The sequence below is a fragment of a genome, unplaced genomic scaffold, assembly GCF_019419815.1.
Source record: "Pyrus x bretschneideri cultivar Hongxiangsu unplaced genomic scaffold, Pyrus_bretschneideri_v1 Contig46, whole genome shotgun sequence".
Classification (NCBI taxonomy): Eukaryota; Viridiplantae; Streptophyta; class Magnoliopsida; order Rosales; family Rosaceae; genus Pyrus; species Pyrus x bretschneideri.
The window spans coordinates 1,649,108-1,661,783 of record NW_025999783.1 but is presented as its reverse complement, the minus strand read 5'-3'; the positions used below and the strand labels follow the sequence as shown (position 1 = coordinate 1,661,783).

The 12,676-nt window shown below is 35.6% G+C and overlaps 1 protein-coding gene and 1 long non-coding RNA gene across 2 annotated transcripts; one reads left to right on the top strand and one right to left on the bottom strand.

The window, feature by feature from the left end:
* Nucleotides 1-1,232: 1,232 nt before the first annotated feature.
* Nucleotides 1,233-5,636, bottom strand: LOC125469854 (auxin efflux carrier component 2-like). Its single transcript, XM_048567867.1, has 6 exons — nucleotides 3,803-5,636; nucleotides 3,009-3,300; nucleotides 2,564-2,649; nucleotides 2,290-2,447; nucleotides 1,981-2,057; nucleotides 1,233-1,726 (listed from the first exon to the last, which is right to left on the bottom strand). The coding sequence occupies exons 1-6, from the start codon at nucleotides 5,082-5,084 to the stop codon at nucleotides 1,660-1,662; spliced, it is 1,962 nt and encodes a 653-aa protein (XP_048423824.1). The 5' UTR covers nucleotides 5,085-5,636; the 3' UTR covers nucleotides 1,233-1,659.
* A 4,219-nt stretch (nucleotides 5,637-9,855) lies between these two features.
* On the top strand, nucleotides 9,856-10,500 carry LOC125469813. Its single transcript, XR_007252085.1, has 2 exons — nucleotides 9,856-10,043; nucleotides 10,281-10,500. It is a non-coding gene; the product is annotated as an uncharacterized LOC125469813 (long non-coding RNA).
* Nucleotides 10,501-12,676: the final 2,176 nt, after the last annotated feature.

The following is a 12,676-nucleotide window of genomic DNA, read 5'->3' as shown; positions in this document are numbered from 1 at the left end:
AAAGGCAATGTTTGGAACTATGCATTGAAGCTAACTAGGCCTTTCTTTTCTACCATTGACTACTAATTTTCAACTCAAATTACATTCACATGCAAAGTAGGGAAACTCAGACTTAATAGACTTAATTAGGACCTCTTCATCTTTGCGTCCAATCAAAATATTAAAGAAAACCCTCTTTTTTTTTTTTTTTTTACGCAGGACAATTTTCAACACGCAGTCACAAAGTAGCATATGTAAGAGAAATTTTCCAAATGATTGATATTCAAGCTTTTACGTGTCATAAAATAAGTAAGAGAACACGAAAAAATACGTCATACAAATAAATAATAATAACACTCGGCGCTTGAAAAAATCTCTTGTAGCATAACACGATTTATCATCCATCGTGTTAGTTATGTGTGATGTACATTGTTGAGTAAAGAGGATATTGGTGTTATAAAATAAGTAAAAGAACACGAAAAAATACATCATAAAAATAAATAATAATAACACTCGGCGCTTGTAAAAATCTCTTGTAGCATAACACAATTTATCATCCATCGTGTTAGTTATGTGTGATTCACATCGTTGAGTAAAGAGGATATTGCTCAAGGATTTTGTTTTCCTTCTGTATATAATGACAGAAACTCCATACTCATTCAGATATATACCGTTAAATATACAATATATATATATATATATATATTTTTTCCTACATGTTATTCTTCTGTTTTGCAGGCTGAAACTTTGGTTTTAAAACAAGCACTACAAGGAGAAATTAATTGAGAGGCGACTAAAAAAGATTATTAGTGAAGGCGATTTCAAAACCTCAATTCAAACCATAAAAAATGAGATCCAAATTCCCATATCGACTATTCTAAAAGACACCTGACATCTTCTTTAGATATCGAAGACGGGTTGCAAATCTAGGACATATTTGAACACAATCTTGTATATGGTTTAGTAAAATTTCACATCCATTGTGCCGAAGAAAATTATAATATGTATGAATTTAGGATCCAAAAAGGATTCTCTTTGTAATGTTAAACAAATGAAAAGTTCTCTTATCTTTTGCGAGATGGAAATAATTAAATTTGTGCCTAACACAAACTTCTTAATTAAACTATAGAAGTCATTTCCCAACTATATATAAAACAGAATAGAGTCTGCAATAACCTCAGCAGTAAGTCAACGGTATATCTCAGAAACTTCAAACAGTGTGCCTTCAATTTACTGATTCAAACCCCAAAAAATAAAAAATAAGAGACCGTAGTTATATATTGGATGATTTGTGAGTCCAAGTTAAGCAAAGAGCTACGTTGATATTGGGGTAACAAATATGATAAACACAAAAATTTGCACCCCGAGAATAAAAAGAAAGAAGTAACAATTAATTAACCTTTCTCTGGCTAATTCTAAGCTCTATTCTATTACTTAATTTCTATCTAACCAAAATAATATAATACTACCATGAGGGAGAAAAACTAAATATTGAAGTAAACGGCATATCAAGCTACTCAGTTGTCACATGGCGAGGATGGTGTGCATTTTGTTGAACACTGAATCCAATGGCATGCATATGATTTTCTTTGTTAGACATTTTGATCCTCTCCATCCACCTAAGCCTGAGTTGGATATGCAGTTGTATGTGTTTTTCTTCTGTCCTGACTGTCTCAGAAACTAGAGCCCGAGAAGGATATAGTAGAGTATTGTTATGGGCAGGGCAATGAGCATTCCAAAAATAACCCTGCAATAATTGCAACACCATAATATACAAGTCAGAGTCTTTTTTCAAGGAAAGTAACTTCCGCACAGCTTTGTTATGCTTTTGTAACTCTTGTTTATTTTTTATTTTGAGATTATATAAATAAGGAAGAATCAAAGACAACAATAAACATGAATGTACAGAAAAAAAGAAAAATGGGTATTTAGAAATCATGTCCCTTTTTCATCATGGCATTTGTGGTTTTCTTCTTCAAATAAATAAATACATAAACTTACGCAGTACTAAGGATGTCTGCATGGACATTATATTCCTTGGCAAATACAAAAGGAACTATGCCTTGAGGAAGAGCAGCCTGCAGAAAGAAGAATGAAATGAAGCATTTATTTACATACGTAATCTTGTGGCAAATATAGTTTGTATATCTACTTACGTTGTGTTAAATTAAGCTTTGTATTATACATGTATTAGGGTTTGTGAAGCCTTTGTGATTAGATAATGATGCAGTTTCCATACATTTGACAAAAAAAATGTTAATATAAGATTTTAGAAATGTGGGAATGGTTGGAAAGGTTGAGTTGGCGAACCTGAACTATTGCAACATGCAAAAGAACTCCACGAAGACCGACAGCAATAGAAGTTGCAGCAATCACTGCTGGGCCTGTTAGGAACCTAACAGCCATTGAAAATGTTGCAACAGATTTTCCACAGGCTATGATCTTCGGTTGTAAAGCCATGAATAATCCTGGAATTGTAAGTGATAATTGATAGATATATCATTAGTTAACAAGAATGACTCATTTGAAGTACATATGGTACAATAAGGTCAATATAATAAGTCAACTGAAGATAAATATATACCGAGACTGAACATAGCCATTCCCAATCCAGCATCAGATAATATTGATATGGATCCACTAACAATTGTTGGCATTTTGATGTTCCACCTGCCAATAATTGGAGAAACTAATTTTAGTGAATCAATTTTCGATAACGTTACTAGGCTAAGGAAAAGGAGGTACATGATATTTTCTAACAAAAATATTTTTTTTTAAGAAAAGATGACAGGAATGTAAAAAAATCAAATAATAAGTTTGAAGTGTATAAGACGAGCGCTTATGAAACACTTGAACTACAAATTATATGTTGCTTTCCAATAAAAGTATTTACTACACTAAATAATCCCATTTTTTATCACTTTTTTCGTAAAGATGAGACCCAATAATTTTCCCCTCTAGATAGAGTTTGTTCATGTGATACGTGTAGCACCATATGGAGAGAGTGAGAGAGAGAGAGAGAGAGGTACTTGTATGATATGAGAGACCATGCCACGCCAAGAAGGCTGGAGTAAGTGTTGGGGTTTCTAATGAGCTTCCTCCAGACCATGATGAGAATAAGCCTAGTCATGACACTTGCAGGAGGCATTTGGTGCTTCTTTGCTACACCACCTTCTTCCATATCCACTTTCTTCTGGCAACTAGTACTACTGTACGGTGACACACTCGGTGGAAACTTATTCGATCCTTCTTCTATCTCAAGCTCCCTATCTCCACTCATTTTCCTACCAGGACTCATATTCCCAATTAATTCGTGTATACCTGTACATGCAGTTAAGAATATATTTAAATTAACCAAATTACAATCAAGAATGAACCCGTAAATTTGAACAAGAAATTCTAATAGCTGATTTGTTCGTCAAATTTTATTCACTAAATGATGTGGCAATGCTTTATGTTCTCAAATATTTGATCTTTCACAAATCTCTACTTCATTTCTAATAATTTTTTTTTCAATTGAAAACTTGTTTGATAATTGTTTTCAATTTAAAAAAATCAAACTAAAACTAAAAATAAAAATGAAATAGTTATAAAATTTCATAACAAGTCACGTCATTTAACAAACAATCTGTCCAGATTGGGGAAAGAAACCAGATCTATGTCAAAGGAAATCAATGAAGCTCATTGATTTGCTGTAGAAAAATGAATTTTTTGTCCAATTGATAAGGTGTCAATTGACAAAAACTGCTGATGTAATTTTCCAGCAATTTACAAAATGGACAAACATGATTTGCGGTGTGGGATCATAAAATTATTTGCTCACCTTTCGATGCAGCAGCACCTTCATGTTGATGAAGACCTGCTGCCTTGGAAGGATCGGTCGCCCCAAAGTCAGTGGAAGCAGCTCGATTAACCGCATGTCTAAGATTCCCTTCGGAAACTGGCGATGCACTTGAACTCCAAACAAACATATGAAGCTCCTTATTAGGCGCTGCCCCACCACTACCGCCGCCGCCGCCGCCGCCGCTACCACTATCTTTCTTCTTCGGCCCGCCACTTGTAGACCCTGAAAACATGGGGTTCGGAGGCGGGTAGGAAGAGACAGCACCACCATTGAAGATCTCACCACTCATGCTCCTCGCCCCCCTCTTCTTATTACCCATATTACTCATCTTCATTGCCTCTTCGTCGAAATTCGAAGTCCTCGGCGTCACCCCTTTTGACGACTGCACCGAATAAACGTCCCCAAATCCACCTTGAAAACTGTTTGTGTATCCATGTTTGGGGCTCGGGGCCTTGCTGGCGTTGAACATGGCGTAAAAATCCGTCTGGTTGAAGCTGGATGCCCGCGGGGTCGGCTCACGGGAGGACTGGACAGAGTAAATCTCCACTCCTGTGAGATTCGAAGCTCGCGGGGTCATTGAAGTCAACGAGTTCAAGCCATGTGACTTAAAGGATGAAACCATCGATGACGCATTCGATCTTTTCACCACCACGTGAAGTTTCCCGTCATCCCCGATTTCCGCGTCGGTTTGGAGTGGTTCTCGACCGTTGAGCGAAACGACGTCAGAGTCAACTCTGAACGACGTGATCGAAGCTGCAGTCTCCGGGAACTGCTCGGAGATGAGCAGTTTGGCGCCGCGGTACTCGAACATGAAGAGCATGAAAGTGTACCAGACAACGCTCTGCAAAACGACAATCTGAACCATCAGAGTCCCGGAGAAGTCACCGTACATGGCGCGTAAAAGTGGGATGCCCATGACGAGGGTGTTGGGGAGGGTGGAGAGGGAGAAGAGCGTGATCATCCACTCTAGGTTGCCGCGCTTGGAGAAGGCTTGCCAGAGGAAGAGGGCGACAAGGATGACAACTTTTTGGAGGGAGTCGGCGAGGATGAATTGGTAGTCCATGGCGTAAGGGTTGTTGGAGGATATGAAGTGGAAGGAGAGCAATGGGACCGCAAAAACTGCGACGAAGCGGTTTATGCCGGAGCATTGGTCGGGCGTGAAGATTTTCCACCACCGGACGGAACCGTAGGCTAAGATCATCGCCACGTATAAGGGGACTATTGCTGCTAGAACATCGTATATGTCCTTGCCAGTAATCATGGTTGTGTTTTTTCAAAAATGAAGATACGGGTTTTGTTGTTTTGGGCTGTTTAATTTCATGAGGATTAGAGTGGGAGAGATGGAGAGGAAGAGTAAGATGGTTGTTTGGTGCCTCTCTTATAGAAAAAGGTTTTGCTATTGTTTTTTTTTTTTTTTTTTTTTAATTTGCGAAAAAAACAAGAGCTTGGAGAAATAGGGTTGATGCATGAACAATGTCGACAACAAACCTAGAACAATTTGTTTTTTAATCAGAGACTGTCGAAGATTGTTTAAGTGAGAGAGAGAGAGAGAGAGAGAGGGTATCTTCTCGCTGTTGTGAAATGCAGAAAAAGCGGTGGCTGTGGCAGGGTTTTCTGTCCTACAAAATAAAAAACGAAATAGTTTTTACAAGCGAGTTTATGTACAAATCTGTGCTAGCTAGCTGCTAATTAATATATATTGTTTGGTTTTAACAAATAAAAACAGAAACGAATAATTTTTTATGAACGAGTTTGTGTGATAGCTAGCATGTACATAATGGCTGGAGGGGTTGGATTATAGAGGAATTGTGTTAGTTGCAGAGAGATAAGCTTAGTAAGCGCCACTGTAGACGTTGATGCACATGTTTTGAGCAATTGTCAGTGGTCCACGGTAGCAGATCAACGGTCAGTGACGTGGGCCGTTGAATTTCCAACAGCTAGTTTTCTGAGTTATTGAATTTCCAACGGTAAAAAAATTTTGAAATTCAAACCCAATGGCTAATGACGTGGCACAATCTGAACCGTTCGATTTTCAGATCAACGGTCTAGATTTTTTGGCCAAATTTTTTTAAAAAAATATTAATGTCATAAATTATTGATATTTTTTTTATAAATAAAGAAAATGTCAAAAATTAAAAATAAAATGATAAATTTTTATTATTTTTATAATAAAAAATTAATAATATTTTAACAAAATAGACTAGGCTCGTTGGATTTAGGAGTGGAGATGCACTTGGCCAATTACTATTTATTGCAGTCAATTACTATTCATTTGGGTGGATTAAATTGACTTTGGGCCAGCTCATTTTTTAGGAGTGAAGTTACTCTAATAGTTATGTAACAAGACTAAACCAGGAAGCGACTATCTTGCATATTTGAGTCAAGCTAGTTACTCATCATTATCTTATTAATTAGTTTTAAAAAATGCTACTTTTACCATATTTGTATCATCTCTTTAATAGAAATAAAACCCACATGTATTGGTGGATCATACTTCTATCAAAAGATGGTATAAATATGGTAGGAAAAATGTCGTAAGTATAACATTACACATTTATGAGGTAATCAGATTTTGGGGCCTAAATTGGATTTTGGTTTAGATTATAACTTTATTACTTTTGTAAATCTATATTAGCACTTGATACTTAATTGGTACACCTTTTCTTTCAATCGGATTGAAAGCTTTGACAAGGCCACCTATTGTCACCCTATCTTTTATGTGTACATATATGTTATATATATTTGTTTCATCATCAATAAATACCGTAATTATTTCAAAAATAACATACCAATAAGCATTACGGTGTAGTGATATTTCTCTTAACTTGTACATAGCAAACCTTATGTTCGACTACATCTCCAACACTACGGTATAGTGATATTCTATTTTCTAAATTTAAATTAGGTCTTGGTGCGTTGTATTCTTTTTTTCTCGATCGGGTTGAAAGCTCTGAAATGATTTTAACGAGGCTAACTACTGTGTACCTATCCTTTGGATGTATATATATGTTTCATTATCAATGAATATGGTTATTTTTTTCAAAAAATACAATCTAAATTAGGTATGCCAATACAATCTAGTAATAGTTTTCCTCATTTGTACATGGGAGGTTTTATGTTCGACTCATATCTTCAAACACTATAGTTTAGTGTTATTCTCATAATTTGAAGGCCAAACCAATTTTATAATTATTGTAAGAGGGTTATTACTTAATAGAGGTGTAGTTAAAAATATATAATTAATTATTTATTTATCCTTAGTGAAAGTTGCATAGATGCAAAAAACTATATCGCTAGTGGAGCCTGCCAATTTCCAACAAAAAACATAAGAAACATAAGAGAGTCAACTAATCTCTAAAAGCATACTAAAAGTATTACGTAACTACAAGCTCAAAAACGTGTCAGTCAACTCTAAAAAATAAAGCATTGTCTTAAAACTACAACAATAAAAACATGTTAAATCTAATCAGTTTCATTCATCCCCCTCCTTCCCAGCTCTCCTTTCCTTTATGCTGTGCAGTATGCACCATCCTTGTTTACACCAATAACATTTTCAATCGAATTTTCCTCTCCATCACCAAAAATATAAAAATGTTCTATAATTTCTCTTTTTTCTATGGTAATATTTTTAGTTAGCTTATCCGTTGAAAATTTTCTGATTCCTCTACCTAGTAATTCATGAAACATGTTGAATCATGTGTTGAAATAATACTCTCCAAGTACGGTTTTCCATTAGCATCACTCTCAGAAAAACAAACTACATATTAGTCAATTCTTTGCATGGCAGTTTTTTTTTTTTAATTAACCTGCATGTGCTGGCATCAGCATAAATGGAGTGTGCTGAAGATCATTAGATTAATTGGGTGGTCAAGAGAGCTTAAAAAATACGGAAAACTGCACTTGTTGTCAATACAGAGCAAAATCCATCACCTGACTTTGATGAAGTAATTATATACAGCCTACAAACTGTTGCTACATAATGGTATTTTTGCGTGGGGCAATGCTAGGAAGAATAAATTTGTGGACAAAATTTTGTAAACGAAATGATATATGGAAGTTGATGATTCGATTATAACTTAAGCATTGATAAACCTACTTATTCCAATTGATGACAAATAATTTAGTTTGTAAATTTTATCTACAATTTTAGTCTTTCTAGCATTACCCTTCTACGTGCATCGATTTGTTCATGGGTTTGTGCTTCTTTGGCCAATAAACCATTAATATGAACTTCTCTAAAATATGTCCGTTACTTTAAGTCCAATTCCTTCCAATCTATATCAAATTCCCTTCAATGCTTCTTTACTTGTTTAAGTTGTGGTTATTTGACGAGGGGATGCAGTCACATACTCAACAATATATGTCAACCAATTTTGTAGCATAGGCTCTCCATTGGCAAAGATAGAGAAAGGGTTGTATAATTAGATTAAGATTTAGTTGGTAAGGTTTTAATTTGCTTGTGTAGGTGGGCATTTCACTTAAGTGCTTATGAAAATTAATGATAAATAAATGTTTCTGCTTAATTTCAAAGCATCTTCACTACTCAAGGAATTATTAGCTTTTGTTGAATGTATTTGGTTAAGCAAAAACCTAAAACGGAAAGCCAACTGTTTTGTCGGAGCCCCCATGTAGGGATGGGCAAATTGCTCATGGGTTTGGGTAACCGCGGTTATCCGCTCATTTAAAGTTCATGGTTACGGTTATGGGTATAACTATTTATCCATAAAATTTAAATAGGCCGTTATGAGTATTACCCGCGTTATAACGGGTATCCATCGGTTATGGGTATCACCCGCGGTTATAACGGACATCTATTTATCCATTTAATTTAATATATGTAAATTTTTTTAAAAAAAAATAAAAAGAATTAAAAACCGTAAATGAAAAGTTAGATTAGAATTAACGCCAATTTTTTGCTGCCATGAAGTTGGAATTGAAAGAACCTGAGATGATTTTTTGTTGGTTTTGATTATTTGGAGGAGAAAATGTCGATGGAAAAAAGTGCTTGTGGGATATTTGAAAAATGTGGAAGATTGTGAACCAATTGATATTCTGTACTTTTACTCCTTTAACTTTCCCATAAAGTTACAACTGACAAAGTTAATTCGCGTTATTTTGCAATTTTGAATCATCTAGTATTCAAGATAATGATTCATTTTTGTTTTTAGAAGCTTTACTTTGTAATCATATGGATTATAATTAAAAATTTGCTTGGGTGTAGCAGAAAAATATCGTTCGTAAACTATTATTTCAATTATTGGAATTGTGTGAGGACTTAAATGATTACAATAAGGAAATACATGCTAAAATGTACCTATAATGGTGTTTAATTGTCAGAAAACGAAAATTATGACAAATTTTTCTTTTGTAATTTTCAAGTTGTTAAAAAAAAACATGTAGACGGGTGAAAATAGGGTAAATGGATAAAAAAAGGATAAACGGGTTCAAAAGGGGTAAACGGTTATGATTAAATGGGTACATGGTTATGGGTATGGTTAACCGTTTATAAATGGTTATGGGTATGGGTATAACCGTTTATACAATTACCTAACGGGTGAATTGTTATGTGGATATGAATATAAACGATTATGGGTAAATAACCACGGGTACCTACCCGTCATAACCATTGCCTATCCCTACCCCTATGTCATGTGTTTTATATTTTTTAGCGAGCTTTGCATAAGATTAACTAAAAGCAGGGGAACTGAGTTGGTCCAGTCCCTCAAGTTATGTACGTTGCAGTTGGGCCACGGATCGGCTTGACCCAATCTGAATTTCTTTGACCAACTTCTCATTGGATTCAAAAAATAAACAATCACATGGCCCTCCTTCCCCCCTAGTAAGTGATAAGAAAGCTTTTTGAAATTGTTGCAGTTATTATCATTAGTAATATGATTGTATAAATTCTAGTGGACGTGATTTAGAAGATCATTTTTATAGGTTTTGTATTATTTGTAAGGCAAGTGAAGCCCATCAAGTTTAATATAAATAAAGATATAAGGCAAGGAAAAAGAAACTTTGTGGAAGTCAAAGCTCGACAATTCTCAGGCTCGTTAACCACCACCACTAGTCGATAACCCAAGAACACAGGAGGAGATCAATGGGTCCCAATCACTCCTCAGTACAGCCACCAAAGCTCGACGACACCACAAAATTTCAGTGAACTGTGACTTCTAAGGCGGTTTTCATGGTCCTCCTGCTATTTTCAAGCTTCGGCAAGGTATAAGTCTTACTCCACTTTCCAAGATCTACAACTTGGTATACTTTGAGTACATTTTGTTGTTGGTCCGAATCTGACGAGGTTATGGTTGCCGGCCACCACGTACATGGTGCGTAGCCAGTGATCTGATTCCTAGACTAAATTTCATGCCCCGATTCCATTTTTGTTGTCAACTTGACGAGATTCGACCATCAAAACATAGTTCAATAATTGACTGTCACTTGACCTTTGTTGTAGGTGTAGACCGACTGTTGGATCTCTAGCTATGAAATCATAATATGTAGTTGTGTAAGTAATGTGATGCCCTTATGATTTACGAATAAAAATCGAATTTACGAAATCTCCGGATTAATATAATTACGATTGTAGACCTTAGCAGGGGCCACTTTGACCATGTATTGAATTTTGGTTAACATGTTCCTATCATTCTTGGATATTGAAGTTACCATTATTAGAAGCCTGATAGAACCTAGTGGGCATACATTCGGCTTGCCATCCTTGGTGATGCTCACTTCAAGTTGCATGCAAGTGGAACTTTACCTTGATTTACGTCTTTGTTGGGTTTCTCAACAAATGTATTCAATAATTAGTAAGCTAAAGAATGTTTGTATACTTTGATATGTTATGTTTAAATGATTTATGAGCTACGGTTAACGTGCTTTCACATTTGCGCTTGCATTGGACGCAAGGTGAGTAGTTTGTTAATTGTCCCTACATAGATTATCAAATGATTATAATGATAAGAATGCTCTATTAAGGTATACATTACTATCTAGCTAGAGATAGAGTTGAGAGTAATGATAATGTGTAATTCTTGGTACGAGGAGATGAGTCGGTAACCATAGAATTATTTCTTAGAACTTGTACTTTTGTGTGACTAGATACTTGATTGTCATGTGGGATCGATAGTATGTGTATACCACTATGTAGATCATGCTTAGTTGATGTGATGTTGATAATGAGGCTACACCACATAGCAGTGTGGTAAATCGATGATCATGCTTGGTTAATTCGCATTGAGGGACTATATTATTATACATATGCCTATAGTTCTGCTTGGTTAATCCGTATTGAGGAACCATACGCAGTCTAGGGGTGATCATGCTTAGTATATCCGTGACGGGTGATCATTGTCTAGTATCACAAGAATTGGTCATGCTTGGTTAATCCGCATTTGCGGACCACACTATTATATGTATGTCCACGGTCGTGCTCGGTTAATCCATAACAAGGTGGACCATACGCATTTTACAGGTGATCATGCTTAATATATACGCAATGGGTGATGACTAACTAATTTTATAAGAATTAGTACCATTTTGGTACTGCTTAAAAAAAATTAAAAAAAAAAAACCGGGTAAAAAAAAAACTTCCAGCTTTTTTGCATTTGGTAAACATCCAAAATCAACTTTTTTCACAATTTTGAATGAAAAATTAAGTCAAAAAGCCAAAGCAGCAAAAACTAACTTTAAAAAACCAGCTTTTGGTGCTTCAACAACTTCTGCGCAAACCTAATTTCCCCAGAGGCGCTGAGCCCTTCAATGAAACTTTCAAGCACCCAAAATGACATTAAACAATTAAATAATTTACACATCATACCAACTGGAAGGACGTCCTTCCTCCATCTCTCGTCTGTTTTCTCCCACTCCCACGATAAAAAAACCGCACCAACAAAACACCACCATCTTTTCCGGGAGATCAGATTAGGATTTAGATTCAGTTTTTGCATTGTGGACTTGCCCAGATTGCACTTACTCATGTGCTCTTCTGTAAATCCGATTATGCCCCGAAATTCAAAGCTTCGCCCATCTGGATCCTCATAAAATTTTCTGCATTTTCATATTTCTGCAAATTAGGAAAGCCCAGGTGACTAATCTGATCCTTATCTTCTTCTTGCAGAACCAATCTTCCAGAATCCCCAATCCTTTAAATTGTAGGTTCGCTCCCTTCTCTCTCCCTCTCCCTGAAAAACACTTCAAACAGTGAGAAAGAGGAAAGGTTAGGTGGAGATAACGAGAACAAAACCCAGTGAAGAGGGGAAGATGTTAGACGGAGAAACGAGGGGAATGTTAGACAGAAAGAAAAAAGAGTGTGATCAATGATTCTAGAAGGATTATAAATAAATAAAAATTTATAAATAAAAGTTATAGAAAAAAAGGTTACAAAGACAAAATTATATTAGATTAAGTACATATCCCTTTTAGACATTTAATATAACCACAACAGTTTTATGTAAACTTTTACCAAACACTGAAGCACTGTTTTTTTTGTTGAAAATACTTTTTAAAAAAAAAGTTTACCAAACAACCAATTGTTTTATTTTACAGATGTTTTTTCTCATAGCATAGCAGAAACAGTTTTTTTTTAAAGCATTACAATACCAAATTAGCCCTTAGTCTTACTTGGTTAATTCACATTGGGAATAACACGCATTTTAGGAGTAATCACGCTTGGTATATCCGTGATGGGTGATCATTGCCTACCTAGGGTTGTAAAGAGCGATTATCCTTCGTAAATCTGTGATGGGTGACCGCTTCCTAGTGGGAATCCATTAAGCTAGTATGGAATTCTACTCTTACATGGTTCTATTAAGTTGGTCTGAACCCTATATCCGATGATTCTGACACACCTCG